The sequence below is a fragment of the Balaenoptera physalus genome (genome assembly GCF_965194825.1).
Source record: "Balaenoptera physalus genome assembly, chromosome: 13".
NCBI classification, from domain to species: Eukaryota; Metazoa; Chordata; class Mammalia; order Artiodactyla; family Balaenopteridae; genus Balaenoptera; species Balaenoptera physalus.
This window is the reverse complement of record NC_138892.1, coordinates 61,441,805-61,469,746: the sequence shown is the minus strand read 5'-3', so window position 1 is coordinate 61,469,746 and position 27,942 is coordinate 61,441,805. Positions and strand designations below refer to the sequence as shown.

Below are 27,942 nucleotides of genomic sequence, written 5' to 3'. Positions count from 1 at the left end.
GGTGAGCACGTGGGTCCTTTATACATGCTTTGCGATGCTGTGTGTGTGTGTGTGTGTCTAGCCTGTGAAGCTGGTTAGAGTGGATGAATGTGTTTTTGTGATTGTGGAGTCTGCGTGTGCATATGGGTGTGTGAGGATGGCAAAAGAGGGAGAGAGGGAGGCAGGGCTGGCAGGAATTCAAATAATCTCTAGAGGTAGGAGGTTTAGGACATTTTTTACGAAGTGGATACTCAAAGGTGTGCACTCGGGGCTTCCCTGGTGGCGCAGTGGTTGAGAGTCTGCCTGCCGGTGCGGGGGACGCGGGTTCGAGCCCTGGTCTGGGAGGATCCCGCGTGCCGCGGAGCAGCTGGGCCCGTGAGCCACAATTACTGAGCCTGCGCGTCTGGAGCCTGTGCTCCGCAACAAGAGAGGCCGCGATGGTGAGAGGCCCGCGCACCGCGATGAAGAGTGGTCCCCACTTGCCGCAACTAGAGAAAGCCCTCGCACAGAAACGAAAACTCAACACAGTCATAAATAAATAAATAATAAATAAAAGAAAAAAAAAAAAAAAAAGGTGTGCACTCTTCATAGGAGTAATGCCTGTCCTTTGGCTCAAAGTACAGTGAAGGCTGTTTTGGAGAGTGAAGGTCTCAGCGGTGGAAACCTCCCCCCACTCCCAAGGCACTCACCTTGGCCCATCTGAGGTCCCTCACTGCCCTACCCCTGGGACTAAACCCTTCCCTCCCCCTCAGTTTGCTCCCTCCCGCACTGCAGTGTTCCCCGAGCCAGACCCCACCTGAGACAAAGGCTCCTCCCTCCTCTCTTCCCACTGGTGGCCAGCACACCAGGGGGCAAGATGGGAAAATACCCACAGGTTCCTCCCCAAGGCAGCGGGGGGGGGGGTCCCTTCCTCCCTCCCTCCCTCTTCCCTCCACTAAGGTCTAAGAAGCAGAGGTCTTGACCTTCTCTCATCTAGCCACACCTCATGATAAGAACACATTTTATTAGAATAGTTATACATATCATATAAATATATTTGTCCAGCTACAGCTAGGGAGAGGGATATGGGTGGGGGAAGCTCTTATTGCTGAGGGGGGACCTGGAGAGGGAGGGAGGGCTGGCAAGTGGGGACACCTGGGACCATATGTTCTCCCATCCCTCACAGAAGGCACAAACGCATCATTTCTTTCCATGTGAGGACCCTGGGGGGCGGTGGTAGGGAGGGACAGGAGATAAGAGTACAGAAAACCTCAAAAATACAAAAGAAACATCCAAACTTAATATCTAATGGTATAGAAAAGGCTGGGCTGGGGTATGGAAGGCAGTGGGGCAAAAGAAGGAGGAACCAGGGAAGTTCAGAACTGGTAGAGACCTAAAGGGGTCATGATGTCAATCCAGGCCCCAGGGAAAACTCAGGTAAACAAACACAGACCCCAAACAAGAGAGGGTGGGGTGCCCCAGGAATTGGCTTCGGGGCATCAGAGTGTGAGTGTGTGAGTGTGTGTGTGTGTGTGGTGGTGGTGGTGTAGTGGCTGGTGTGAGTGACAGAAGCAACCAGGGCCAGGAGGGGGTGATTTGATTCCCCCTGGAGAAGGCCTCCTCCATCCGGGTTCCTCCAAAACCACTTTCAGGGAGTAAATTCAGCCACTGCTTCCAAGAAGGAACCCCTGCCTGGACAGTAGAGCCAGGCAGGAGAGGATGAAGATGGAGAGCTTGGGATGAAATCACACGGGGGCGGGTCTCAGGCAACAGAATATCATGGAGCCGAGTGTGTTGGAAAAGAGGCATGAAACCTAAGTGTACGTCTATGCATGAGTGTGTGCATGTGTGTAAGTGTGTATTTGTGTGTGTACTGGGGGTGTGGGGGTGGGATCATTCAAAGGTGAAGGGGTCCTGGGTGCTGAAAAAGAAGTGTCCATCCACGTGGTCCTCCAGGGCATCCTTATCGCTCTCGGCTGGGAAGCGCTCCTTACAAATAGGACACTCCTTCCATGGGGGGGTGGTAGGGCCCCCAGTGCTGGCCTCTGACAAGGGACCCACCGCAAAGCCACTAAAGAGAGACAGAGGAGAAAGGAGAAGGTCAGTGTGCTCCACTGCCTTCTTGGCTTTTGGACCTCAGGGAGAGGGACCCACACATGTGGGCTCCCAGATGACCCTGTTCCTAATGCAGCACCCTGGTAGTTCCCTCTGCTAGCCTCTCATAGTATCCCTCTCCCCACAATACTGGAAGCCTTAGTTTCCCAGCTCCCCATGCCTTCTTTTCTTTAGTCCCCGCTGGTTTCTCTAGTACAGAGCCCATCCCCCAACCTCCTGCTCTCCTCCCTCCGTCTCCGTCTGCTGCCTAATGAGGCTGAAAATGAGTCTGACATCGTTCTTCATCTTCCTGCTCCAGCCTGGAAGGATGACAGCATCACCCGCTCCCTGCCCTGAGCCCATCTCACATCCAGGCAAAGCGGGGGGCTGGATGATAAGATCTCTCTTTCCCCCTGCCTTCCCCTCTTGAACTGTGGAAGAAAAGGGAAGGTAGGGGGGCAATCTGATACTTGAATTCCCCACCCAAAGGGTCCCCCAGGGAAGTCAGGGAAGAGGGATAGCATCTAAGGGGTGACCAGATGGATGCTGGACCCCAGTCTTCTTTCTGTTCCTGTCCCAAGGGGCCTTGGCCACCTCTCTTCAATCCCTGACAGAGCCTAGGTACTTACCTGGTGGTTGGGGAAGGGGTAGGGGCAGGAGAGAGGGGATGCAGGGCAATTTGGGCTCCACGGAAGATGGTGCTGCTAGAACAACACAGAAGCCAGTTAAAGGCAGGGCCTCTGAGTGCGCACATGCATTGATAGGCACCAGTGATTTGGAGTGGTGGGTCATTTTCTGTGTCAGTACAACTATACCTCCTTTTCTTGGTTGGGGCCAAGAAGAGGGAGGTTGGGGGAAGGGCATGAGGACTGTTCACCTGGATGCCCTATCCACGGGCATCCTCCCACCTCCCTCCTGTCCTCCCCCTTTGGCACTCACCTGGCCATGTCATAAAAGGCATTGCCCAGTTCCGGAAGTAGCAGGTTGGCCTCCTCACCACCACTCTGCACAGCTGCCATCAGGACTGACTTCTCATCTTCAGCCTCCTGGGCACCAAAGGGATAGGGTTGAGTTTTGGGGTAGTGTCCCCAGACGGGGGAGCAGCACACTGGGACAGGTAAGGGAAGTCTAGGCCGGGACTGTTAACAGAGAGTTGTCGTAAGAGTGGAGCAGAAGTGTTTTGATGAGGGCTGGTGCACAGGAAGAGAACGGGTGTGGGGAGGAGGGGCCGGCAGCACTGAGGCTACTGGGTCAGACTGGGTTTTGGGGTGGTGTCCACCTGGTGGCCCTGAAGAGAGCCTGGGCCTGCCTGCTCTCCCCCAAGAGAAAAGAGAGCCCTGTATGGCTAAGGCTCCCTGCTCTGGAGGCTGGGCCACTTGGGGTTGGTCCTACCTCTTGTCCCTGACCCTGCCCCATCTCCCCTCTGTGCTCACAGAGTCAGAGCTACTGTCCTCAGCTGGTCCTGAGAGGTGGGGAGCGATGGGAGCCGGCTGGCTGATGACAACTAGGGGAGAAGCCTCTCGTGGCCCTGTGGCAGGGGAGACGCCCAGGTCTCCACGCTCACACAGACCATAGGGCGGGAGCCTCATGTCTTCTGGAGACTCATCCTCTGAGTCTGTCAGAGCCGCTGGGCAGCCTGCAGGTGAGGGAGCGGGCGGAGAAGAAAGAAGGAAGCATTGTTAGAGGGTGGATCAGCTCTGGCTTCTCTGGATGAGGGATACAGTTAAGCTAATCAGGGGCCAGGGTCTGGGAAGGAAAAAGGCAAAACACAGAGGGCAGAGGCAGCTCCCAGAGGGGTCACGTGGAGCTTTCCCAACACAGGGAGGGAGAGCGGGGAAGAGGTGTCCCAAGACTGGGGGTGTACAGACGCAGCCCCGCAGCGGCCTCCTCGTCCTCTGTGGCAGGGTCCTCATTCCACTTCTCGTCTGCCACCTTCTCCAGGCGGGCCTCCAGCTTTCTCATGTACTCCAGCAGTTCCTGGACGTGGGGAGGAAAGACGTGTGAGAGGCTGGGAAGATGCGAACCGTGCAGCCCTGCACAGCCTTCCCTCGCGTCCAGGATGAACTCTGAGCGCCTCAGGATTAGACGCTTTTGCCAAAGCGGGGGGCAGTTTAAGGCAGATCTTCCCCCCACAGGCCCCAGCCCTCCTTCACCCCTTCTTCCCCCAGCAACCCTCCCCTGTCCTGCCAAGGCGGCTAATAAGAGCAGCCATGGTCCCATTTTTAGCCTCGGGGCCCTCTTCACAGATGCCAGTTTCTAAGCCAAGAAGTGACAAGAAGATACAAAGTTTCCAGCCCTCAAGTCCTCCACTGGGGCCTCCAGGGGGCTGGCTTATGGCTTCTCACCTGCTTCTCCTCCTGGAGCTGCTCCTTTTCCTTCTGGAGCACACGCAGGGCTGACCGCAGCTCCGCCAGCTCCCGCCTACTCTCTGACAACTGTACCTGAGCAGAAAGGGCCAGAGGGAATCTGGAGCCTAGAAGGTACCTCCCAGAACCTGGGCTCTGACCTGGACACAACAATCTAGAACCACGACTCTCCGTGCCTTCACTCCTCTCTTGCCCTGACACACAGGAGGCCCCAACACTCTGACACTCTTCCACGAGTCCCTTGTCTTGGCCGCAGGAGACTCACCTGAGTCCTAGTCTCTGTCTCCAAAGTGGGGACCTGGATGACTGCCTCTGGGCTGGGGTGCAGAGGGCTTGGTCATAGCAGGGGGCACTCTAGAATTCTCCTAAGTCATCCCTACTGGGCCCAGAATGTGTGCCGAGAGCAGAAAGGGACATGGCATGCTTCAAACCAACGAGGGCTGGGGGGCGTGCAAGTGGGATGCTGCCCAACGGAGAAGTGAGTGCCTGGAACTTCTGAGCCCACAGCCAAGACAGAGGGAAGGGGCACTGATGCCTCTGGAGGCCCGGGCCCGGGACTCTCGGATGGCCGGGCGCCTCACCAGGCTAGAGTCCTTTTCCTGGGCCAGTTCAGTCTTGAACACTTGGTTCTGGGTCTTCTCCTCCTGTACTGCCTTTTCCAGTCGAAGTATCTCTGCACTCAGCTTTAGGATCTTGTCCTTCTCGGCCTGGGAGACGCCGAAAAGGAAAACGGGAGGGTAAAGGAAATGGGATGCCACTGGCAACAGCACCATTCCTCACTGTGTCTCTTCTTTATTTAACTGAATATTTTGCAGTGATTTCCCCTTTTTGCCTTCCTCATCCCCTGTACCCCCGAATGGAGGAAGGCCCCTGACAGCATGGCGCCTTGCTGATCAGGGATGGGTATCACGGCAGGGCCGGCGCCTAGGACGGTAAATGTTTCTCAATCAAGATGGTAACCAAGACAGGTGCTACAGAGATCCGGATCTAGACACTCTGCTCAGGGAGGGGCCACACCTGGACAGCGACTGTACCTCCCCCACAGCCCCTCCCCACCCGTAAGTCCTCTAAGGTTCTCACCCCCGTCTCTCTCCTCCCAGGGGATCTGACCACACAGAGGTGCGGGCAGTAGCAGCCAGGAGCCTGCAGGTCCCCCCATCCCTCTACCTCCACACTCTGCAGCAGCCCCGCCCGCTCCTTGCTCCACTGGCTTTTTTCCTCCTTCAAGTGCAGACTGAGCTCAGCCAGCCTGCCGTTGACTCCGGCCACTTCCAGGCGGCTGCGGTGCAGCTCGGCTATGGTGCGGTCCCTGGCTCCCGCTGCGCTGGCCAGCTCCTCCCCAAGAAGGGCGGCTTTCTGCTGGCTCGAGGCTGCAAGCTCCTGGGCCCCTCGAAGCTGCTCCTTCAGGGGCTCCAGCTCAGCCTCAGGAGAAAGGAGGAGACGGAATCAGGGCTCCCAGTGAGTCACTTGTGAGCCCGTAAGGTAACTAGGCTCCCTCCACTCCCCCACCGCATCAGGACTCAGGATTGGGTTGTTCAGTCTTGAGCCATGTCTTTCCCCCCTACTTGTCTACAAGCAGCCCTGGAACATTTTCCACCCCCTGTTGCCGAGGGGCTTCACTCACCACCCGCTGCTGGGCCTGGCCGAGGGTGCCCTTCATCTGGGCCATCCTTTCCTTCAGTCGCTGGGCCTGAGCACTCTGCTCCTCCTGCCGGCCCCTGGCCTCCTGCAGCTCCAAATTCAAGCGACAGTTCTCCTGCTGTGCCGCCTGGAGCTCAGCCTGATGGCGGCAGAGAGCATGTAAGGAAAGGGGATACATATTGGGGTGGCCATGGAGGTGGACCTCTGTGATGAGGGAAGCCAAGGTTCCACCCCTCAGATTTAACACAAACTCAAGCATTCAACCCTGGCCAGCCCCAGCCCTTCCTGGGTTCTCAGTGCAAAGCGTCTCAATCCTGAGCAACCCGTCTCCAGTGGCACGGCCTGGGGTCTTCCCCTGCCCCATGTCTGCTTCCCCGCTCTTCCTTTTCGATCAAAACTCAATCTGGATGTCCTGCAGGCCTCTCACACTCGGCATATTCTACCTCCCACTCCACCCCCGTACTTGCCACTCTTGTTTCTGTCCATGGCACTAACTACTTCTCAAGTCACTTGGGCTGGATACCTCAGTGCCACGCGTGGTTCTGTTCTCTCCCTAGTGGCCCACAGGATGGATGCTTCTCCAACCTCCATCTTGTTCACAGCCATTTTCTCTTTTCTACTGTTACCACGACCACATTAGCTCAGGCTCTGGTCATTTCTTGCTTGGACTACTGAATAATCTCACAACTAGCTCATTTTCCACAAGGCAATCAGATTAATAATCTTTTTTTTTTTTCCCCCGGCCACGCCACGTGGCTTGTGGGATCTTAGTTCCCTGACCAGGGACTGAACCCAGGCCCTCAGCAGGGAAAGCTCAGAGTCCTAACCACTGGACTGCACTGGACCGGAATTCCCAGATTAATCTTCTTTAAGAACATTCTTTAAGTACGTGTCCCCCACTTGAAAATCATCAATGCCTCTCACTGCTTACAGAATAAAGACTAAACTCAAGAACCTCTACAATCTGACCTAGGCCTTACCTCAAACTCTTTACCCACACATTCAACTGCTCTGAGTGTCCCGGACTCTAAGCCTTTGCTCATGTTTTTTTGGGTTTTTTTTTAGAATTTATTTATTTTTTATGTATGTGTTTACTTATGTATTTATTTATGGCTGCATTGGGTCTTCGTTGCTGTGCGTGGGCTTTCTCTAGTTGCAGTGAGCAGGGGCTACTCTTCGTTGTGGTGCGTGGGCTTCTCATTGCGGTGGCTTCTCTTGTTGCAGAACACGGGCTCTAGGTGCTTGGGCTTCAGTAGCTGTGGCGCGAGGGCTCAGTAGTTGTGGTTTGCGGGCTCTAGAGCGCGGGCTCAGTAGTTGTGGCACACGGGCTGAGATGCTCCGCGGCACGTGGGATCTTCCCAGACCAGGTCTCGAACCTGTGTCCCCTGCATTGGCAGGCGGATTCTTAACCACTGTGCCACCAGGGAAGCCCCTCATGTGTTCCTCTGTTCCTAGAATGGCCTCCCTCTCATCTCTGTCCACTCAAATTCTACCTACTCTTCACTGCTGAGCAAATGGTTTTCAGACCATCTCCCATAGAAGCCTAGGGTTCTGATGAAGCCATTTAGAAGATGAAATATTTGATTTCAACTTCTGCCAAATTATGAAAAATTATGTTGAAAAACAATGCACAAACTCACAAGTTAGCACCCTGGAGATCATCAAGCACTGATATGTGCTTCCAGGTTAATTCATTTTTGTGTAAAGCTCAGAAGAAAGTTTCAATTGTATTTTCTATTGATGTGGAGAGCAAACTGAGATCGCAAGGTAGAAGCTTAAAAATTATCATTTGCACCTGCTTGTGCGTGAGACTCAAGGTGTTCTCAATACTGTACAACCACGACACAATACAGAAACATATTAGCTGCTGAGGCTGACAAAACAGTCATCCATAACCTCCAATTTCCAAGTTTGGTATCCATCAAAATATCTAATTGCTTTCATTGCTTTATAAGTAAATGTTATACATTTGAATTTATAAAAGTAAATTTATAGTACAGCACTGGATGGATAATTGAGAAAGCAAACCAACTCTGAGCCCTTACCTCGCTTTGCTCCTTGTCTGCCTGCACTTCCTTCAGCTGCCCAAGGAGCTTCTCTTGTTCCCGAGTCAGGGCCTTCACCGTGTCTCTAACCCTGTGAGTGGTGGATGCAATGTCAGAAGACCGACTGGTCACCAGAGAAGGAACAAAGACTCAGACTTCTGTCTTGAGCCCTTCTGCTGGGGCTCCTCTAGCCCAGACCTCCACTTCTCTCTGGGATGCCCAAATCCCCAAACCAAGACGATCCAGTTCTAAGCCCCAAGTACCCAAGATTCCTAGTTTCAGAGCACAATATGGAAATAAACAGTTGTTCTTTTCTCTTTATGTATCACTTTAAGGGATGTTCTGCTGATGGCTTCCCAGTTGTTTGCACTGAATCAAGAGACCGAATTCAGTCTTTTCTAGACAAGGGGCAGTCATTATTGACGATAAGCTTTTGATCTAGGTCAGAAGTCGGCAGATGTTATCTGTAAAGGGCCTGACAGTAAATATTTTAGGCTCTGCAGGCCATGTGGACTTCTGTGGCAACCTCTCAACGCTGCCACTGGAGTGTGGAAGCAGCCATGGACAATATGTAAATGAATGAGTATGGCAGTAAAACTTTATTTATGAACACTGGAATTTGAATTTCATATGATTTTCACATGTCACAAAATATTACTCTTCTTTTGTTTTTCAACCATTAAAAATTGTCAAAACCATTCTTACCTTGTGGGCTGTACAAAACCACGTGCGTGGCAGGCTGGATTTGGCATGTGGGCCACAGTTTGCTGACCCCTGGTCTACACAGTCCCTGATCTTTTCCAGATGCTCGGTTTGATCCCAATTTTTCTATCCCATGATTTAGAACCTAGACATTTAGTATCTCCCTAGGGCAAGACTAACATATCCTGGACTGAAGAAGCCTTAGTGATCAACTCACTTTTTACTCTGGGTCTTGGATAGCATGCCTCTTCCCTTTAAAGAGTTTTTCTAAAAATATCAAATCTACCAGTACTGAATGAAAGAAACTTAATTATGTCATTTGATGAAAGAAGTGTTTCTCCTGGTGAAAATCTGAAGGACAGGCATGGGAGGTGGTCAATATTCGTGCTATTTGGTAGAAAGAATAGTTGTCTGGCAGAAGAAAGAAATTTATTCTATGTGGCTCCAGAGGTCTAAACCAGGACCAAGGAATGAAAGTTATAGGAGGGTAAATACAACACAAGAGATACAAAAATGACAGCTGTCTGATATTGAAAGAGGCTGCCTTCTGAGGTAGTGATCTTCCCTCACATACCCTCTGAAATACTTTACATTCCTCCCAATGCTAAGATTCTATGATTGTACCTTTTTTTCAGGGCAGAGATCCCATAACATTTCTGGATCACCAGTTCTAACATATCCTAATAGTGAGAACAGAGTCTAATCTTATGCTTTGCTGAGGTAAAATCTGAAATCCATCCTCTCTTATCTTGCCTGGACCCTCCTATCCATTCTCTTCTTCCAAATCCTACACTCCTAGCTCCTGCTTTGCCTTTGCTGCACAATAAATGGTAATGATGATTATTTCTGAAGGTGAGGAATACAGAAAGGAATAGGAGGAATAGGAAAGATGGAAGCGAGCTTGGCAGAAAAATTACCCCCAGTAATTGGAATACCCTGAGTGAGGTTGAGAAGGGAAAGAGAAACCATGTGAGATGGAGAGCAGGTCTTGCCTACCTGACACGGGAGGCTGGGGTTCGAGGGTCACAGGAAGCAAAGGGAAGTAATGGGGGTAGAGGGGTCCCCTCACCTGTCCAGCTCCACCTCTTTCGTCAGCACCTTCTCACTGATAGTCTGGATGTCATCTTCCAGCTCCAGGATGCGGGCCACGTGGTCTCCCTGTTGCCGGCTCAGGATGTCCCTCTCTTCCGTGAGCTCCCCGTGGGACCGGGAAAGCCCCTGGAATTAAGGTTCCCCAAGAAGAAGAGGGAAGCTGAGATTCCTCTCTCAAAGAGTGCAGTAAAGGCTTAGGAGGAGAATTCCTAAGTTTGACTATCCACCCTTCTACCCGGTCACCTTCCTTGACGAAGAAACTGTAAGGGAACATCCCCTTCCCGGTGAAGACGGCCACCTCCACCCTAACTCAGCACTCCTGTGTTCAGAGAACTGAGGCTCACTACAAATTTGGGACGTGTCTCCCATCATATCCAGTTTAATACTACTTGTGACCCCCTAAACCTATATCTTAGATGCCAGAACCATCTTAATAGCCCATTAACGTCTCCCCTTTACTGTCTTCACTGGGTTCAGATTTTAGACCCCAGGCGAAGCAGGCAGGCCCCTCCCCGCAGCAGCCCTACTCCCACCTTGTACTGCTCCTCCAGCTCCACGTGCTCCCGCCTGGCGGTTGCCAGAGCCTTCTCGAGCTCCTGTACTCGGCTCCTCAGCTCTGTCACCTGCCCCTCCAGCTGCAGCTTCAGCTGCATCAGGTCATTCCTCTCTTGCTGGCTCTCATCCAGCTGGTTCTACAGGGGACGGGATGAGAAGGGGAGTCTGCCTGTGAAGCACCCATTCCAAGGTCCCATCCCCACCGCTCTGCAGATGCATGTCAGGGCTGGGAAGTTACATCAGTACAGGCTATAAAGAGGCAAGTCAGGGGAGGCTTGGTGTGCTACTGAACCCTGCCCATCACCCATCAGACACACCAGCTCCAGGCACTCTTAACTGCCCACCCCTCTTATCTTTTCCCCGCTGAGGCCTGGTCCCTCCTTTGCCCAGCAATTGCAGGAACCCCTTGTCTGGCAGAAGTCTTTCTCAATCCACACGGACAAAGGGGATGGTTCCCCTAATTTTACCCTATCTGTTCTGGAGTCAGACAGATGTGGGTTTAAATCTCCAATACGGTTTTTACTAGCTAGGTGACTTTGAACAAGTTACTTAACTTCTCTGAGTCTCTCTCCTCATCTGTAATGTGATCCCTTAGCCTGGGTTGTTTTAAGGTTTAAATGAGAACAATGAATGTAAAAACAGAACATGGGTAGGAGATCACCCACCTCCGACTTATGTAAGATATAAACATCTTCCTATTCTTGTATTGATTCCATATGTTTAGAGGGTTCCACAGGGCAGGAGTTTGTGTAAATCACAAACTACTCATTCCCACCTGTTGAGCTTTCCTCAGGCCTGTCCTCTTGTCTGGGGAATGTACTTCCTCCCCACCTGGTCCTGTCCTTCACCTTCCTTCAGGAAGTTTTCTTTGCTAACATCTGCCTCCACTCCCTAATTCTTCTCTATTTGGTCCAACAGAAAAATAATACAAGCTACATAAATAATTTAAAATTTTCTAGTAGACACTTAAGTAGTAAGAAGCAGATGGAATTCATTTATCTAACCCAGTCAATCCAAAATGTTATCATTTCAACATGTAATCAATATAAACAATTATTGAGATCTTTTACATTCTTTGTGTGTGTGTTTGTGTGTGTGTGTGCGTGTTTTGGCTATGCCACGCAGCTTGTGTGAACCCAGGTCCTTGGCAGTGAGAGAGTCCTAACCAGTACACCGCCAGGGAATTCCCTACATTCATTTTTTAAATACTAAGTCTTCAAATCCAGTGTGTATTTTATCCATACAGAACACCTCAGTTTAGACCACTCACATTTCAAGTGCTCAAGAGCCACATGTGGGTAGTGGCTGCACAGGTCTGGGGCCCTACTGATCTGCTCTCACTCCTCACTTGCCCTGGAAGTGGGTCTCATCCTCCCCTTCCTTGCAATGTTCCTTCCCCACGTGGCCTCCCTCTACCCTTTGCATGTTCCTCTAGTGCCTATGGAAGGCTCCTGGAGAAGGAAGGCTCAAAAAATTCTTAGGAAATCTTGAGTGACGTTGGCCTGTGGGTGGCTTGCTTTCCTACCCTATGTGTTCGTGTCTGTCTGTGTCAGATTGAGACTTTCCTGTAGGCAAGGCTTTGTATAACTCCCAGTGAGGTCAGCAGTTGAGGCTACAGCGAGGGGAGGGTGAAGCGGGAAGGGGCCCCTTGCAATGCTATCCTCCAGCGCCCTCGCCCAGGAGCAGCTCTGTTGCTCTGCTCTCACCTGCAGCACAGTTGCCTTGGGAACAACCAGCAGGATGTCAGAGCCGCCGTCAGTCTCCTCCAGGGTCACCAGTTCATCCATGGGCCGTGGCTCTCGGAACTGGAAAGGGGGGCTCTGCCCACACACCCGGCCCTGGCGGTTCACGTACCGGAACTGGTAGAGCTGGGCTCCGGGTTTGGGCAGGTAGCTGGCTGTGGGAAGAAGTACAGACCCAGGACCCCAATATGATCCCAGGCCCTCAAGTGCTCAGCAGGTCCCCCTTCCCCTTGATGTGTCTTATTATCCATTGTCTTTGGCCCCAGCCCCTTGTTACCTGTTCTATAGACTGTTTTCTCTCCTCTCCACCTCCCACAGGCTATTTCTGATCTCTGGGATACTCTTCTCCCTCCTTTCTGCCTAGCCTTCTCTTTCCTCTCTTTCCCAAACCTACCCTCCTTAATAATAATAACAACAACAACAACAATGCTAGTTACCATTTTTTGAGTACCCATTATGTACCAGGCACTTTGCTAACAGCTTTATCTGTATCATTTAAAATTTTCATATTGTCCCTGTAAGCCAGGCATCCCCTTTTACTGTTAAGATAACAGACACAGAGAGGGTAAATAATTTGCCCAAGGTCAAACAGTTTGTAAGTAATTAGAGCTGAGATTTGAACCCGGGTCTTTCAAAATCTAATGACCATCTTCTTTTTAATATATGAAGCCACTTTTCCCTCTTCCCTACCCCCTAGTCCTATAAGAAGAGTTCCTCCTTTTTTGGTAAGAGGCAGGACTAGCGGCCCTTTTACAGTTCCTTTCTTGTCCCTGATTCTTTGAAAATCCCATGATTCTGTATCTGCTGAGACCACTACCCTCTTCCAAACCTCCATCCCCTTGACTCCTCCTTCCCGGTTTTCCCTCTTCCCTTGTACCTTGGAACTGGACACTGGCATGGATGGGGGAACCATCAGTTGCACTTTCAGGCACCGAAGACCACACAAACGTGTGGTAATCCCGGACACAGGCAGCCTCCACCTGTCAAAGCCCACGGTGGGAGAGGGGTATAGTGATGCAACTACCAGCTCCGGAAGGTGGAAAAGGCTGAGGGATTGAACCAGGGGTGGGTAGGATGGTGTTGCAGTGGCAAGGATGTTGAGAGACAGGGAAAGTGGAGGGATGCTAGTGTGTCAGGAGAGAGCAAGGCTAAGATGGGAAGATGGGCTTTGCTTACACACATGGCCTTGTCATCTGTGACATCTTTCTCCCTTTCTCCTTTGGTTCAGAAACCAAATCATTCCCCTTATTCCAGACAACCCATGGCTCGTAAGCCTGAGCCAAAAGGGGGTCCAGGGATACCTTGAAGATGCCAATCCAGTCGCTGGCACTGGGCACAGTGCCTGGGGGGAGCGTGTAGTGACACTCCACCTTGGTGTTGGGGATGTAGGTCCGGGCTACATTCAGAAAGTTGACTCCACCCCGGGATGGTGCCCGGCTTAGCGATGATTCTTCCATTCTGGCCCTGAAATGGCTGCCTTCCTATGAAATGAAGATTGAATATCCTGAAGTCTCTCCCCCTCTGCCTCTCTGCCCCCCAACTCTGTCCCCACCCATAGCCCCTGCTCCTGGAGATGAAGGCGTATCTGGTTTCCAGCCCCTAATGCTTATAGGACCCTTTAAAGGTATCAATCTTAGTCTCTAGGGCATAGGTCTGGCCTTCTGGGTCAGTACCCATCCTGTCTCACACTGTACCCTCTGAGTCACAGACTCTCCCTAGAGGTAAGTGCTCTCTAATTTCTGCTGCCTTTTCACAGCTCTGTTGACCAAGCCTCAGTCTCCCAGGCTCGGCCTCCTGCAGTCCCTCCTTTTCCATCTCTTAATAGCCTTGACCATTCCAAATTCTTCAGCCTCCATCTCCCCACCCCATCCCCTACATCTTCTGGCTCTTGAATTCCACATCCAACTGAGGCGGGGGGCCCCCTCATTCTGAGCAGGCCTCCTTGCCCACTCCAGCTATACCCAGGAATGACTTAGGACACCTGAAAACAGCAACTCTCTCTGAAAGTAACGAGTGAGTCTTTGGAGCTGGAATATGGCTGGGGGTGCGAAGAGACCAATCTTCAAGCCCCTGAACTCTCACTCTCTGTCCCCGTCTCTCAGCTGTCTTCCGCCATGAGCAAAAAAAAAAAGCCCGCACTCTCATCCAAGAGACAAAGGGAAAGGGAGGATAAAAGGAAAGATAGGTTCTGTCCCTCACTCATTCCTCCAGGAAGTCAAGAATTCTGGAGGCGGCTGCTTCAAGGGTGGAGTGAAACACTCAGCAGGAACATGGTGCTGCGGGGAGATGGAATGTGGGGGCCTGGAGCCAGGAAAGCCCCACCCCCGGGTAGGGACAGCCTGGAAGTAAGGGGCCCTGGGAAGGGAAATGTACACATAATGTTGAGAGAAGGAGAAATAGTTCAAAAAGAACCTCATATTCTTCTCTTCAGGTCTTGCCAGGAGCAGGGCTAGAAACCTACTGGTTTGACGGTTCGTTAACCCATCGCTAGTATTCCCCTCCCCTCACCCCCCATTTTCTCTGCTCCCCTTAGCCTCAATTCTAAGTGCCTGAACACTTCCATCTGCTTGGATTGGTAGTTGGAGGCATGTTATAGGATGGGATTAAGACGAAGTGTTCCAAGTTAGGTGGGGAGAGTTCAATGGAAAATATGAGGCTAGAGTGAGGAAAGATAACAACAGTCAAGAGAACTCCTAAGCCCAGGGCTGTGAGATGGCCCTTGTCATCTCTCATCTCCAGCCCACGGAGCTTTGTCCTGTGTCAGTCACAGTAATGCACGTCCAATCAACCATGGCCCCTAGTCATGTGCACGCCCCCAAACATCACAAACCCACACCAGGCTGAAGCCAGGTGGGTAGGGACTTTAAAAGAGGACAGAAAATCAGTAAAGAAGGGAAGGTGGGCCAGCTCTACAAAAAGGAGCTACTTCTCCCTCCAAGATAGAGACTGAATTGACGACAAGAAGTTTCTCTGAATTTTCATCTCTCTGAAAAATCCCTAGTTAAAACTAGTCCATGTTTTTTTCCAAATACAATTCTTCTGGCTTTCTAAGAGGGGGTGAACTGTCCTCAAAGACATTGTCCTGGGGACCCCAACTATTCCCCACAAACAAAATTCAAAAAAGCTGGAAATATCCCCCAGGCCTGAATGAGAGCTCTGGGCAACTAAGGTGTATATGTGTAGCCAGATTCAGGTGTTTGCATGGGGCGGGGAGGGGGGTGTCCCCATCCCCCCCACGCTGTAGGGCTCTAGAGTTCTTTGACACTCTACACCTTGGAAGGTTTCCCCCCCCCGCCAAGGGATTCAGCGTGGTAAAGGCCTTTGGATTGGTGGCGGGGCGCGGGGGTTGGCGGTTTGGGGGATTAGGGGTAAGGGAAGGATTGTGGGGTCAAGTCTTGCCGGGCCGAGGACGAGCAGACTTCAGCCTCCCTCACAACTCCCTTAGGCCTATCAAGCTTTATGGAGAAGGACTGAGAGGGAGGCGAGAACAGTCAGGGGGCAGCCCCTGATCAGGGCCCCCTTGAGACCAAGAACTCCCGAAACAGGGGGGTGGCTTCTCCAGTACGGAAAGTGTTAGCACCCAAACGCTCCTGCTTCCCCCTTCTACGGTTCCCTTAGATTATCCTTTCACAGACTGGAAAGTGGGGGGATCCCCCATAAGATCGCCCCCAAATTAGGCCAAGTTTCTTACCCCACAGACGGATCAGCTGTCCCCTCACCTTTCACCAACAACAAAAACAGCACTCGGCTCCGAGAGGGGGAGGGAGACGGGTGGGCGCGAAGGCTTCTGGGGTTTGTGGTTCCTCCGCGCATTTTCTTTCAGTGAGCTTGAGCGGACCTGGGACTACATGTACCAGGAGGCTGTGCGCAAAGGAGGGCGGAGTAGAGGGCGGCCGTGATAGCGGCGTCACCGCCGCATCCTGGGAGGCGTAGTTCTCACTTCCGCGGCAGCAAATGAGGGTGTGGCCAGCAAAGGACTTCACGGACCAAGATTCCTTGCGAGGGGGCGGGCTATATGAGTGGCTACTGCTCGTTGGTGCCCTGCGTGGTTGGGGGGGTGGGGAGGAGTTACGGCTCTAACGACCCCTGTGTAATGCTTCAGAGAGGGCCGAACGAGTTCGGGTGCGCACTCCCGTTTACTTTTAACACCAACCTGCGAGGTAGGCAGTTTTGTTATCCACCCTTTACAGACGAAGAAACTAAAGCCCAGAACGGTTACGGAACCGGTCTAAAGTATCAAAGCTATGAGATGGTAGGATTGCACGACTCCAAGTGCTCTCGCCACTACCTCACAGCTACCTACCATTTAGGGGATAGGACACTGTATAACAGCTGTGGTAGCAGGTTCTCCTTTGCTTCAACCTCAGGGACAGCCCCTGTAAATACTGTGTTGTGTGCACCGCTGACCGTTTTTTTCCAACTTGAAGGTTTCACTGCCAGGGGCTTGCCAATACTCACAGGTCTGGCCTGGGCATCCCTGGAATGGCCTCTAGGTCCAGGAGGAGGATCCATTGTCTGACGTGGTGGTGTGGGGAGAGGGGGGAAGCTGAAGTGAGAAGAATCAAGTTGAAAAGGGAACCTGGCATAATTCAGGACGGGTCACAATTCAGAAACAAGACACTTGTGGGGCTAGTTTGCCCAAGCCTCTTAACTGGTTTAAATTAATTAGGATAACAATCCATGTGCTTTTGTTTAGAAGAGGTGAAAGATTCACACTCCTCCCACACCCCCCGAGTCACATTAAAGACTTGGGCATCCTCCTCCCCCGACCTGCTCTGGACCCTCCAAGTAGTCTGAGGCATCCAAAGTGATCTCTCTCTCTGTCTCCGTATTAAGGATTACCGTCTAAAGATTGATTTGATCTTCCTGGGTGCCTGCTTTAATTCTCTGCTGCATTGTTACGGAGCCTCTGCCTTTTCCAAGTTTTGGGGTAGTATTTTGCTTTTATGACTGAATAGGGTGGCTGGTGCCTGCCCTTGGGTGCCTTTCATCTGAAGATCTCCAAGCACTTAACAATAAGTCATTGGGCTTCACAAACATTAAGGTGACATGTCTGTGTCATTAGTCAGGATTTATGAGTTACGGAACAAGCTGGTGGTTGCAGAGATGGCTCAAGGTCCTGGGGTGGGTTCAGGGTGAGGCCTGTTCAGGGACCCAAGTCTCAACTGTTCTTGGTTTTTGTCTTCCACCCAGAATAAAGGCTTGGGCATCCTGCTCCCCCTACTCAGTCTCAGCTGGAGCTGAAAATAATAACATTTACTGGGTGTTTACCATGTGTTTAAACTATGCTAAGGATTTTTCCATTTAACATAACAGTCTTGTATAGTAGGCCTTATTATCAACCCCATTTTACATATGATGAAAATTGAGGCACAGACAATTAAGAGAGTTACCTGGGGTCATCCAACTAGTAAGTGGTAGAATCAGGATTCAAGCACAGCTAGTCAGTACACCATATTACCACCCCAGAAACTCCTGTTATGGAATACTAACACCCTTTGTTCTAAGGAACAATGCTGTTTTTCAGGGGACAAGTGTTCACTGAACATTTATGTGCAAGGTGATGTTAAACAGATTAATTCAACAAGTAGATGTGTCAGGTACTATGCTAGGTATTGAATAAATTTTGTTGAAAGAATGAGTATACAGTATAGATATTTGAGGGAGGGATTGGATAGTTTAACAGGACAGGGTCTGGGAAGGATAAGCTTATGCCAGGCTGAAGCAAAGATGCAGCGGTGGGAATGAATAACATTTACTGGAGCCTAGGAAGTCATATAAGAACAGCACATCAATCTCAACTTTTTTTCCCCAAACTCAGATTATTGATAGTGACTGCCTGAAATGTTGTGTTGAGGAGGATTCTGAGGAAAGAGTGCTAGGATTAATCAGTAATGTCTGTCATGTACTCCAGATGGAAGATGGCCGTTGTATTAGATTGACTTATTGTTTGAAATTATTTACTTTCTCCTTCTCTGCCCATTGCCACGTGACTTGCAGTATCTCCTGTGGACGGAGTATATGTCTCATTTCATTGATTTTGGACTCGACCATTTTTTGTGTTTTGGCCAATGGGTTGTGAACAGATGTGACTCATGTCATGTTTGAGCATGTGAATTTACACTTTCTTGTTTCTCTCTGCCACTTAAATGGGCATATTCCACATGAGGGTTGCTCCTTCTGCCTGTGTCCCCGAATGAGAAGTGCTGCCCATGGTCTGCATATACGTAAGTCAGAGATCAATCTTTGTTGCTGCAAGCCACTGAGATTTTGGGATTGGTTGTTCTGGCAGCAAAGCTGACTAATAGCCATACCTGGGTAATGGTATAAAGTTTGAAAGGTAAATAGTATCAAGTGTGAAAGGTAAGTTTAAGCCAGCGTGTGAAGAATCTTGAATGCCAGGTGAGGCAGGGCCTGCTATGTGTTTATCAGAATCTCTTTCCTTCTTTTTCTTGGACACACAGCTGGACCACATTTTTCGGTTTCCCTCTAAGTGATGCAGTTCCATGCCTGGCCCGTGAAACCTCCCAAGGGAGATCCTTCATGTTCTTTCCTTTTTGGCTTGATGCATAGGACCTTAAGTACAGTGGACTTGAAGGCTAAATGTTAAAGATCGTGGAGCCACAGGTTGGAAGGAGCCTAACACCCTGAATCACTACTTGGCGGAGAACTGCCTGCTAATCAGGAACATGTGTTTTGGACTTCACTTGACCAAAAAATCAATTTCTATTTTGTTAAATCACTGAAATTTGGGGCTTTATGTTTTATAGTAGCTAGTGTTTTCCATCAGATTAAAAGATTTGGACTTGATTCCCATTAGGAGTAGGAAGTTAGTCACTGAGAATTTTTTAACAAGGAGAGTAATGTTGTGAAGACTGGTGGAAGTGACAGCTGTAGGGATTAAAGAATCCTTTTGGGACTTACCTGGTGGCTCAGTGGTTAAGAATCCATGCTCCCAATGCAGGGGGCCCAGGTTCAATCCCTGGTCAGAGAACTAGATCCCACATTCATGCTGCAACTAAGAGTTTGCATGCCACAACTAAGGAGCCAGCAAACCGCAACTAAGGAGCCCACGAGCCGCAACTAAGACCCAGCACAACCAAATAAATAAATAAATATTAAAAAAAAAAGAATCCTTCAGAGTGAGGTTGTGAGATCTTGGGACTGTTGCTGTTTTCAGAATACAGGCTGACTCCTGATGGGGCTGGGGGAAGATTGACATGATCTTTGGAAAGCTTTCTACGGGCTGTGGAAGAAGGTGCTACAAAATGAATCCTCTCTTCCTGAAGTTTAAAGTCTCTTTTATCTTTTGTAAAAGCCCTAACTCTGGTATTGCTTCGTCTAGCCCAGTGCCTGATACATAATAAATGTTGAATGGAAGGTGGTCTTGGACTCTTGGAATGTTTTGAGGAGCTACCACTTGTTGAGTGCCTACTGTTTCCCCCACTGAATCATCACAATAACCCTGCAAGATGCTATCAAATTTTACAGATGAAGAATCTGAAACTCTAAGAGTAACTTGCCCAAGATCTCTCAGAACAATTTTATTCTGAAACCCATACCTTTTCCAATACAATAAGATGCTTTCACAGAAAATCATAATGGCTAGTATTTGCTGAGTGCCTGCCATGTGCCAGGCACTCTGCTGGGTGCTTTACAAACATACAGAAGCAGCTGGTGCATCAGACATTGTAGGCTGTTACTAGTGTATCCAAACTGTGTACTCTATGGGAAGTAGGTGTCTTAGTCTGCTTAGTCTGCTGCTTAGTCTGCTCAGACTGCCATCATAAAATACCATAGAATGAGTGGCACAAACAACAGGAATTTATTTCTCATGTTTCTGAAGGCTGGAAAGTCCAAGATCATGGTGCTGGCTGATTTGGCTCCTGGTGAGGACTCTCTTCCTGGCTTGTAGACAGCTGAGTTCTCACTGTGTCCTCACATGGAAGAGAATGAGAAAAGACAAGCTCTCTGATCTCTTCTTATAAGGCCACTAATCCCATCATGAGGGCCCCACCCTCATGACCTCATCTAACCCGAATTACCTCCCAAAGGCCCCATCCCCAACTACTATCACATTGCTGTTTAGGGTTTCAGTATATGAATTTTGAGTGAACACATTCAGTCCATACCAGTAGGAAAAACATTAACATTATTTTAGGGCAAAGTTGGATTCTTTCAGATTTCTCTTTAGGGCTCCTAACCCATTTTCTTTTGTCCTCTTAGTTCTTTGGCTTTATTTCTTCAGGCTACGTGGAAGGGTGGTATAGTATAGGGTTCTCAATAATACTCAGGTCCTGGAGCTCCTCCTTCACTCCATGGACTCACAGACCCACTCTAATCTCAAAGTGTTCAGATCACCTTAGTCCTTCCTTTATTAGTGACGAGAAGATGTGGCTCTGAGAACTCATCCATCTATTTATTCTCATTTATAGTTATTTATTCAACAGATTTTAAATAAGCATTATGTGTCAACTGCTGGAATAACAGCCAATGACAATGTAGCTTTCTGGTTTCAAAGGCCTTTTAACCTTCTTGGACTGATTTGATCCTCACAACCAGTACTATGAAATGGCTTGTATTATTATTGATACTATGTAATTTTTATTAATGACGAGACCAAGGCTCAGAAGTACTAAATAACTTGACCAGAGTCACAGAACTAGTATGATATTCAAATCAAGAATTTCTGGGACTTCCCTGGTGGTCCAGCACTTAAGTCCCTGCACTTCTAGTGCAGGGGGTGCGGGTTTGATCCCTGGTTGGGGAGCTATGATCCCACATGCCATGCCATGCAGCCAATAAAATAAAATAAAAAATAAACCTAAAAAGCGGTCTTGTCTCTAAAAAAAAAAAAAAGAATTTCAGAATCCTGGGAATTCCCTGGTGGTCCAGTGATTAGGATCCTGTGCTTCCACTACAGGGGGCATGGGTTCCATCCCTGGTCAGGGAACTAAGATCCTGCATGCCGGGCGGCGAGGCCAAAAGAAAAAAAAAAGAATTTCTGAATCCCAAGTGCTTCCCTCTGCCCTCTACATTCCCTTACAGTCCAAATTCTGTGGTGCCTTAAGCCTGGTTTCTTGCCATTTTGGCCTCATTACCTTGATTCGTATATTAGAGTAGATATAACAGCTGCAACAGACAACCCCCAGATCTCAGCATCTTAACATGATAAACACTTATGTATCACATAATCTAATGTGAATATTTGTAGTTAAGTAACTTGGGAATCTGGATCTGTTCATGCTGTGGATCTGCCATCTTAACCACATGGCCTCGGGTTGCCCAGGTGTCATCCTGCCAGCAGATGGAGAAGAGTAAGCATGTGGAGAAGCCATAACCACTATTTTTTATTAATATAAATTTTTATTTGTTTATTTATTTATTTATTTATGGCTGCTTTGGGTCTTTGTTGCTGCGCGCAGGCTTTCTCTAGTTGCAGCGAGCAGGGGCTACTCTTCGTTGTGGTGCACGGGCTTCTCATTGCGGTGGCTTCTCTTTGTTGCGGGGCACGGGCTCTAGTCGCGCGGGCTTCAGTAGTTGTGGCTCACTGGCTCTAGAGTGCAGGCTTGGTAGTTGTGGCGCACAGGCTCAGTTGCTCAGCGGCATGTGGGATCTTCCCGGACCAGGGCTCGAACCCGTGTCCCCTGCATTGGCAGGCGGGTTCTTTTTATTTATTTATTTATTTATTTATTTATTTATTTATTTATTTATTTTTTTATGGCTGTGTTGGGTCTTCGTTTCTGTGTGAGGGCTTTCTCTAGTTGTGGCAAGTGGGGGCCACTCTTCATTGCGGTGCACGGGCCTCTCACTATCGTGGCCTCTCTTGTTGCGGAGCACAGGCTCCAGACGTGCAGGCTCAGTAATTGTGGCTCACGGGCCTAGTTGCTCCGCGGCATGTGGGATCTTCCCAGACCAGGGCTCGAACCCGTGTGCCCTGCATTGGCAGGCGGGTTCTTAACCACTGTGCCACCAGGGTAGTCCCCATAACCATTGTTAACCTCCTCAGTCCAGAAGTAACACATCACTTTTGCTTATATCCCACTGGTGATAACCAGTTATATGGCTTCACCTCACTGCAAAGGGGCTGGAGATCGAATTTAGCCATGTGCCAATTCCACTTTCCATCAACATGGGGTTGAGTCAACATTCTAGATTTGATAGAGTTGTCCTGGAAGAAAAGATACCTCTGGAAAGACCTTCAAATGTTGGTGGAGCCTCAGGCCCCAAGGTGACTGGTGATAGAAGTGGTCTTTTCCCCTCAATAGTGTGTTATTCCTATAGTTTTTATTATTTTTATACTCTACTGAAAAGTTTGAAAAATTTCACATTATTACAAAATAAACAAAGCTGTGTTATAGTCATAAATTTAGTTGTTGATTTTATGCACTTGGCAGTTCTATCACCTTTCTAGCAGTTTCAAAATACTTCTCCCTGGGAAATTATGTGGGTGGGCACGTCCCCTAAGCTTCGCAGGCCTCCCCAGTGCCATGAGAATAGAGAAGGTAACCCTGGAGCCTGGGAAAGCAGTAAGGAGGCAGCTCAGTCATCTTGCTGAGAGCTGCTTCTCATCTGCTAGAGAGAATGGAGCCAAGTGGGTAGGCTCAAGAGTTATTTAGGAGGTGGCATGGGCAGGTTGTGGGAGTGAAGCAGAGGGAGGCAAGTCATTTTGATGCCTATGGACGTGTGACTCTAAAAAAGTTAAACTTTTAGCTTAAAAGAATTGTCACTTAAATCAATGAGTGCAACAGACTCCCTAGTCCTATCCCTAACCCAGGGAGAAGGAAGAGTCATGGCTGATCCCAGGTTCCTGGCTTGGTGGAGGGTAGTTCCTCCTTGAGATGGGGACCTTAGTGGAAGGAGCAGGTGTGGGGGTGAGGCTGGGTGGAGGAAGTTGTTCTGCTTCTGGACATACATGGTCCGAAATACTTCCCAGTCTCCAGATAGCCATTCCTTGTACTGTGGAGCTAGGCCTTCCTGGCCATCTTTCTGTTGCTCCAGACTTGCTCTTAAAGGAGAAGATTCAGAAATTCAGGCATTGGGAGAAACAGAGGAGCCAAACATAGATAAAATAAAGAGTGTGTGTGTGTGGGTATGTGTGTGTATTTGTGTATAAATACCATTACAGCAGGTTGGGAATTACAAAGACAATAGATGTTCATCTGCCCTGTGCATAACATTGGCATGTTAATTAGCGCACATAAAAATGCATTGAAAAAGACCCCCCCAAGTCTCAACCCCTCTCCTAATTGAGGAATCATCCTTCTCTTTTCTGGTTGCACCGCCAAACCCCTAATTCCTGTTGTGTAAGTTTGGGCTCTTCATACTTGAAAAAATTGGTCGGCCTCCCTCCTGCCATTTCAGGGTAACTTCCCTTTGTGCCTGCGTCAGAATTATGGGGGAGGGAGCAGCTGTTGAGGGGCCAGGATGGGGGCAGAGACTGGCTTAGTCTGGTCTCAGTGGGTGTCCTTGTCTGTATCTATCTGGGTCCCTTTTCTGTCTCTTTCCACTCACAGATTGTATGGCATTTTGGAGGGTGGAGTGCCTGGGCACTCAGCCCACTACATCCCGCCCCAATCTGGCCCTGGGCACGAGCCACATGGTGCTGGCCATCAGCCTGGCCTCTTGCCCATCCATTATAGCCTCAGCTGCCAGACTGGCACAGGTATCAAAAGGAACTTCTACTAGGCCCTGACCTCCCCCAATTCTGTTCCTGGGGCCAAAGTGAAGGAGAGTCAGATGGAGAGAGCACACTCTTGGGTGGGGAACCAATCCCAACACCCACCCCCCATGGTGGAAGAGGGTGTCTGGGCCTTGGGGAGGACTGCTGAGGTGCTAGGCTGCAGTCCATGGAGGACCACCTTAGTCTGTGTATAGGCTGGGGGTAGTGTTGGGAGGAGACAGCATCAGTTGCTATGGTGTGAAGGCAGACTCCTTACTAGGTCCTAGGAGATGTTTCCCTTCTTCTCTCTGTGTCTGTACAAATCATGTGAACTTGTGCCTGTTTCCTACTTGTGGGCTTATCCCCTGGTGGGACCGTGCACAGAGCTCTGATGCTGTGGGGAGGGGCCTTTAGCTCTGCCCAGGCAGCGCAGAGGTGAACCTGCAGTGAATATTGCATGTCAGGATATATGAATCTGTCCCATGTGGGAATGACATCTGTGAGAGTGCTGTTAGGGTACAGGAGAAGTACACGTATGGCTGAGGCATCGGGCCTTTTAGTCCCCTGGTATGGACCAACTGTATCTGCTCTATGGGGCACATGAGTACCATATACACGGACCGTGGTTGTAGAAGACATGCACCCTCATTCCTGAAAGCAGCGGCCTGGTCCGGGTGTAGACTGTATCTGGGTGTGGGCAGCGAGGGATGGTCTTGGTGGGTGGTATGTCCCTGGAGAGTGCTGGTCATGCCTTGCCTTTACACCTATGTGAATTGTATGTTCAAATATGTGAATCCCCTCGAGAGATGTTGGGTGGTGAGGGGGTGGGAAGCCTGAAAAAGATGGGAGAATTTATGAGCTGCTTTTGTCGGGAGACAGTTGTAATGAAGAAAATTCAATTTTCTGCAGCTCGAAGAGTCAATATGTTAAATCTTGGAGAAGCTGTGGAGTGACAGGGGAATGGCAAAGTCAATGGGACGTGTGTGGGGGGAAGCCGTCTATCTGTGTCTGCAGTGAGGCTGCCTCCTTTCTGTACCCTTGAACTACAGCTGGGGACAGGATGGAACCAGATACCTGAGTTCCTGAAACTGCCCCTCTCTCCCTTCCTCCTCCAACTCAGTGGCCATCGTCTCTTGCCTCCTGCTTATAGGGAGAAAAGCTGCTCTTTCCCAGGCCCAATCCGATCCTAGCACTTCCCCGGGAAGTCCTTCTCGTAGTCTAACCAGCACTCCCTCTTGCTGCAGTTACTAATTTCAGAGTGACTGTTTATAGCCCAAAGTGATTAGTAGGAAAATTTTCTTTTCTTTCTAATTTTTCATCCCCACTCTCCCCTCAGCTACTCCATGACTGGCCTCCTGTTTCCCAGCAAGTTTCAATTTTTCCTAACCAGTCTTTACCCCCTCCTTTCCAGCCTTCTGTTCTAGGAGGCAGGAGCGTGGAGGGGTGGGTGTTGGGGAGAGGAGAGGGAAGCTGGGGATTCCTCTGTGAGCCACAGTGTCACCAGGAGCTGTGATTAGCTGAGCTGCTGGCTGTGTAATTAGTGTGTGCCCGCGTCCCAGGGGTCTGGTGTGTTAACAGCGGGTCCCTGTGGTGAGTAACGAGATCGTGCCCATGGCTGGTTGCACACGCTAATTAATTAGTGCTCCTTTGGTGTTGAGGAATGAGGAGGATCTGGGGGAGGTGATGGTGGGGGTGTCTTAAAGCCCAAGAGCCCAGCTCTTCAGAGCCCAGAGGTCACCTAAGGTTCTGCCGGAATGGGGGCATCAGGCTGGTGTGCAGAGTTAGGGGTCAGAGACTTGGGAGCCCTAGCTGAAGAGAGGGAGTGTGGGGTACTGGGCTGTTGGTGGTGGGTGTCCTGGGCTGGGCTGGTGGAGGTGGATGGAGGGGAGGACAGCCCCCTCCGCTTAGGGAGGTTTCCAGGCTCAGGGCCTGTCTTAGAGCATCCTTTCTCCAGGTGGCCCAGAGAGGAAGGGAGTGGAACAGGGAGGAGGCATTCCAGACCCTTCAGCCTTATTCCTGTCCCCTCTACCCTCCCTCACCTCACTAAGCCCAGCTTCTCAATCAGCCATTTCACACTTATTACACACTCACTGTGTGCACAGAGCTCCAAAAGGCTCTCTCACCGTTCTTACCATAATAACCACTGCCTTCCCCCTTGCCGCCCTTGCAGATAGAGACCCAAACTCCTCAGCTCCTGGGTCTATCTTAAGAGCCCAGAAGCCTCTTCTGAAGCCTGGGATGTGGAACCTAGATATCTGGGAGAAATATGGAAAACCTGAAGAAACAGGGGGAGGGGAGAAGGTTGGGAGAGAGCCTCACAATTTCCCAGAACAGTGTGGTCACTTACAGCAGCAAGATGGATTAAGGTGAGAGGAGAGGAAGAACTTCCAGTGAGCAGGCAGCTCTACTCGTTTCCTGAGGCAGAAATCCTCCGCCGATACAGGAAGGGATCAGAAGGAAAAGGGACCCATAGAAGGAGATCCTCTCCCCTTGAGCGGTGGGATTCAGCAAGGCGGGGCGGGAGTGGGGAAGGGGAGACAAAATAGAGAAAACGGGCAGAAAAGAAGACGAGACTGCGGCAGGGAATCTTTGGCTTCCGTGTGGAGGCGCGAGTCCCATTCCTGCACACGGTAATTGCTAAATTACCCGCCATCTGCTCGGCTCTCAGACATAAATTATCTGCGAGGGAAAAGGCGCAGAGGCTGCGCACTTTCCTTTCTCTCCCCCAAACCCAGCTAGGAGCAGAGGGGGTGCTCTTCCCTCCAGCCCGAGTGGAGGCGAGGGTGGTGGGACCACCTGATGGGGGAACAGTCACCCTTTGCCTCTGCCCTCTCCCGAGAGGGAGCGGCTTTGGGGTGACCGAGGTCCCAGCGCTGCCAAGAGTCCTTTCGGACTTGGGGCGGGGCGAGCTGTGGGCTGGCCTGGGCGGGCCTCGCGAGGCCACTTAGGAGGGGGCGGGGCGCGCCTTAGTGGGCGGGGCTTCTCTCAGGTGTGACCGAGTTGCCTCGGCAGGTTTTTCCCTGGTCACCCTCTACCTCCCCCACCTCCCGCCCACTGCTTTGCTTGTGGGGAGAAGTCTCCAGCTCTCGTTTACGCTTGTCCTGTCTGCCAGAAGGAAGAGAGGGAGGAGGGCAGGCAGAGGGCTTGAGGAGAGAGGAAAGGGGGTCAAACCTTCCTTTCATTCTGCTCTGAACCTCGCCCTTCCCCTCTAGAGTCTGAAGAGTAGCAGAGCTGTGAAAGCAGATGTAGGGGCACTGACTTGAAATGGGGCAAAATGGTAGAATGCAGCAGGTTGGAGAGATGGAGGTAATGGGAAAGCAGAGCCTGCTGGGAGATGGCTAAGAGAAGCAGGTGGTCAGGCTGGGGAGGTGAGCCAGGAGGGGAGGGGAGCAGAGTGGGAGATGGGCAGAATGAGGGGGTCAGAGAGATGGGGGTGGGACGGGGTGGGGAGGTGGAGTGATGCAGCAGGTGGAGGAGGATGGAGTGGTAGAGAGATGGGGTGGGGTGGGGAGGTGGAAGAACAAGGATGGGGCGATGCCAGATGGAAACTCAGAGATGGTCAGGGTGGTGAGTCTTCTAGAAGGAGAGCTGGAGGAGGATCAGGGTGGGGATGACAGACAGGAGTTCAGAAAGCAGGTCAGGCTCTGGAAGGAATGTAGGGAGCAAAAGCTGTGGCAGAGAAAGCAAGGGCGTTTGTGGGTCCTTGGAGGGTCCCAGGAAGGTGAGGGTAAGACCCCAGAGGCACTTCCCACTCTGAGGCAGAGGCGCGACTCTGGAGGGGAGTTGAGGAGGCCACTTAAGAAGCTGGGGTGGGTGTGCCCATGGGGATGGGGGTGTGTTGGGCGGCTTCCCAGCTCCGAGAGCAGAAGCTAGTGGGGTTTCTTCCGAGCGATTGTTTAGTATTCATGGGGCGACGCAATCTCTCCCACATCTGCTTAGCACAGCAAGTCCTGTCATATAACTGTCTCCCGCACTGTCTGTCCATAAAGAATGTCTCGGAATTGGTGTAATTCAGAGAAATTAATGACGACTTTCCGCGGGACTGCTCCCTGGGGGATGATTAACACTTCATCGTCCATCTGATG

General features: G+C 50.5%; 1 protein-coding gene and 1 long non-coding RNA gene across 5 annotated transcripts in view; one reads left to right on the top strand and one right to left on the bottom strand.

Annotated features, from left to right (window-relative positions):
• Positions 1-27,942, top strand: part of LOC309641825 — a 207,726-nt gene that overhangs the window by 28,654 nt on the left and 151,130 nt on the right. Inside the window, exon 1 of one of the 3 annotated variants that reach the window (XR_014252774.1) lies at positions 16,133-16,355. The exons of the other annotated variants lie outside the window; for them this stretch is intronic. This is a non-coding gene — a long non-coding RNA (uncharacterized lncRNA). Of the gene's footprint in view, positions 1-16,132; positions 16,356-27,942 lie in introns of those variants that run through there. 3 annotated transcript variants of the gene reach the window in all.
• CALCOCO1 (calcium binding and coiled-coil domain 1) lies at positions 963-16,002 on the bottom strand. Of its 2 annotated transcripts, XM_082422292.1 has the most exons (15): positions 15,887-16,002; positions 13,497-13,676; positions 13,073-13,175; positions 12,160-12,350; positions 10,432-10,590; positions 9,876-10,024; positions 8,105-8,195; positions 6,043-6,198; positions 5,586-5,840; positions 5,000-5,125; positions 4,398-4,493; positions 3,921-4,029; positions 3,486-3,688; positions 2,992-3,098; positions 963-2,029 (listed from the first exon to the last, which is right to left on the bottom strand). In XM_082422292.1, the coding sequence occupies exons 2-15, from the start codon at positions 13,650-13,652 to the stop codon at positions 1,852-1,854; spliced, it is 2,079 nt and encodes a 692-aa protein (XP_082278418.1). In that variant the 5' UTR covers positions 13,653-13,676; positions 15,887-16,002; the 3' UTR covers positions 963-1,851. The 2 variants fall into 2 exon arrangements, with proteins under 2 accessions (XP_082278418.1, XP_082278419.1); XM_082422293.1 differs by lacking the exon at positions 13,497-13,676 and having other exon boundaries at positions 15,887-15,908.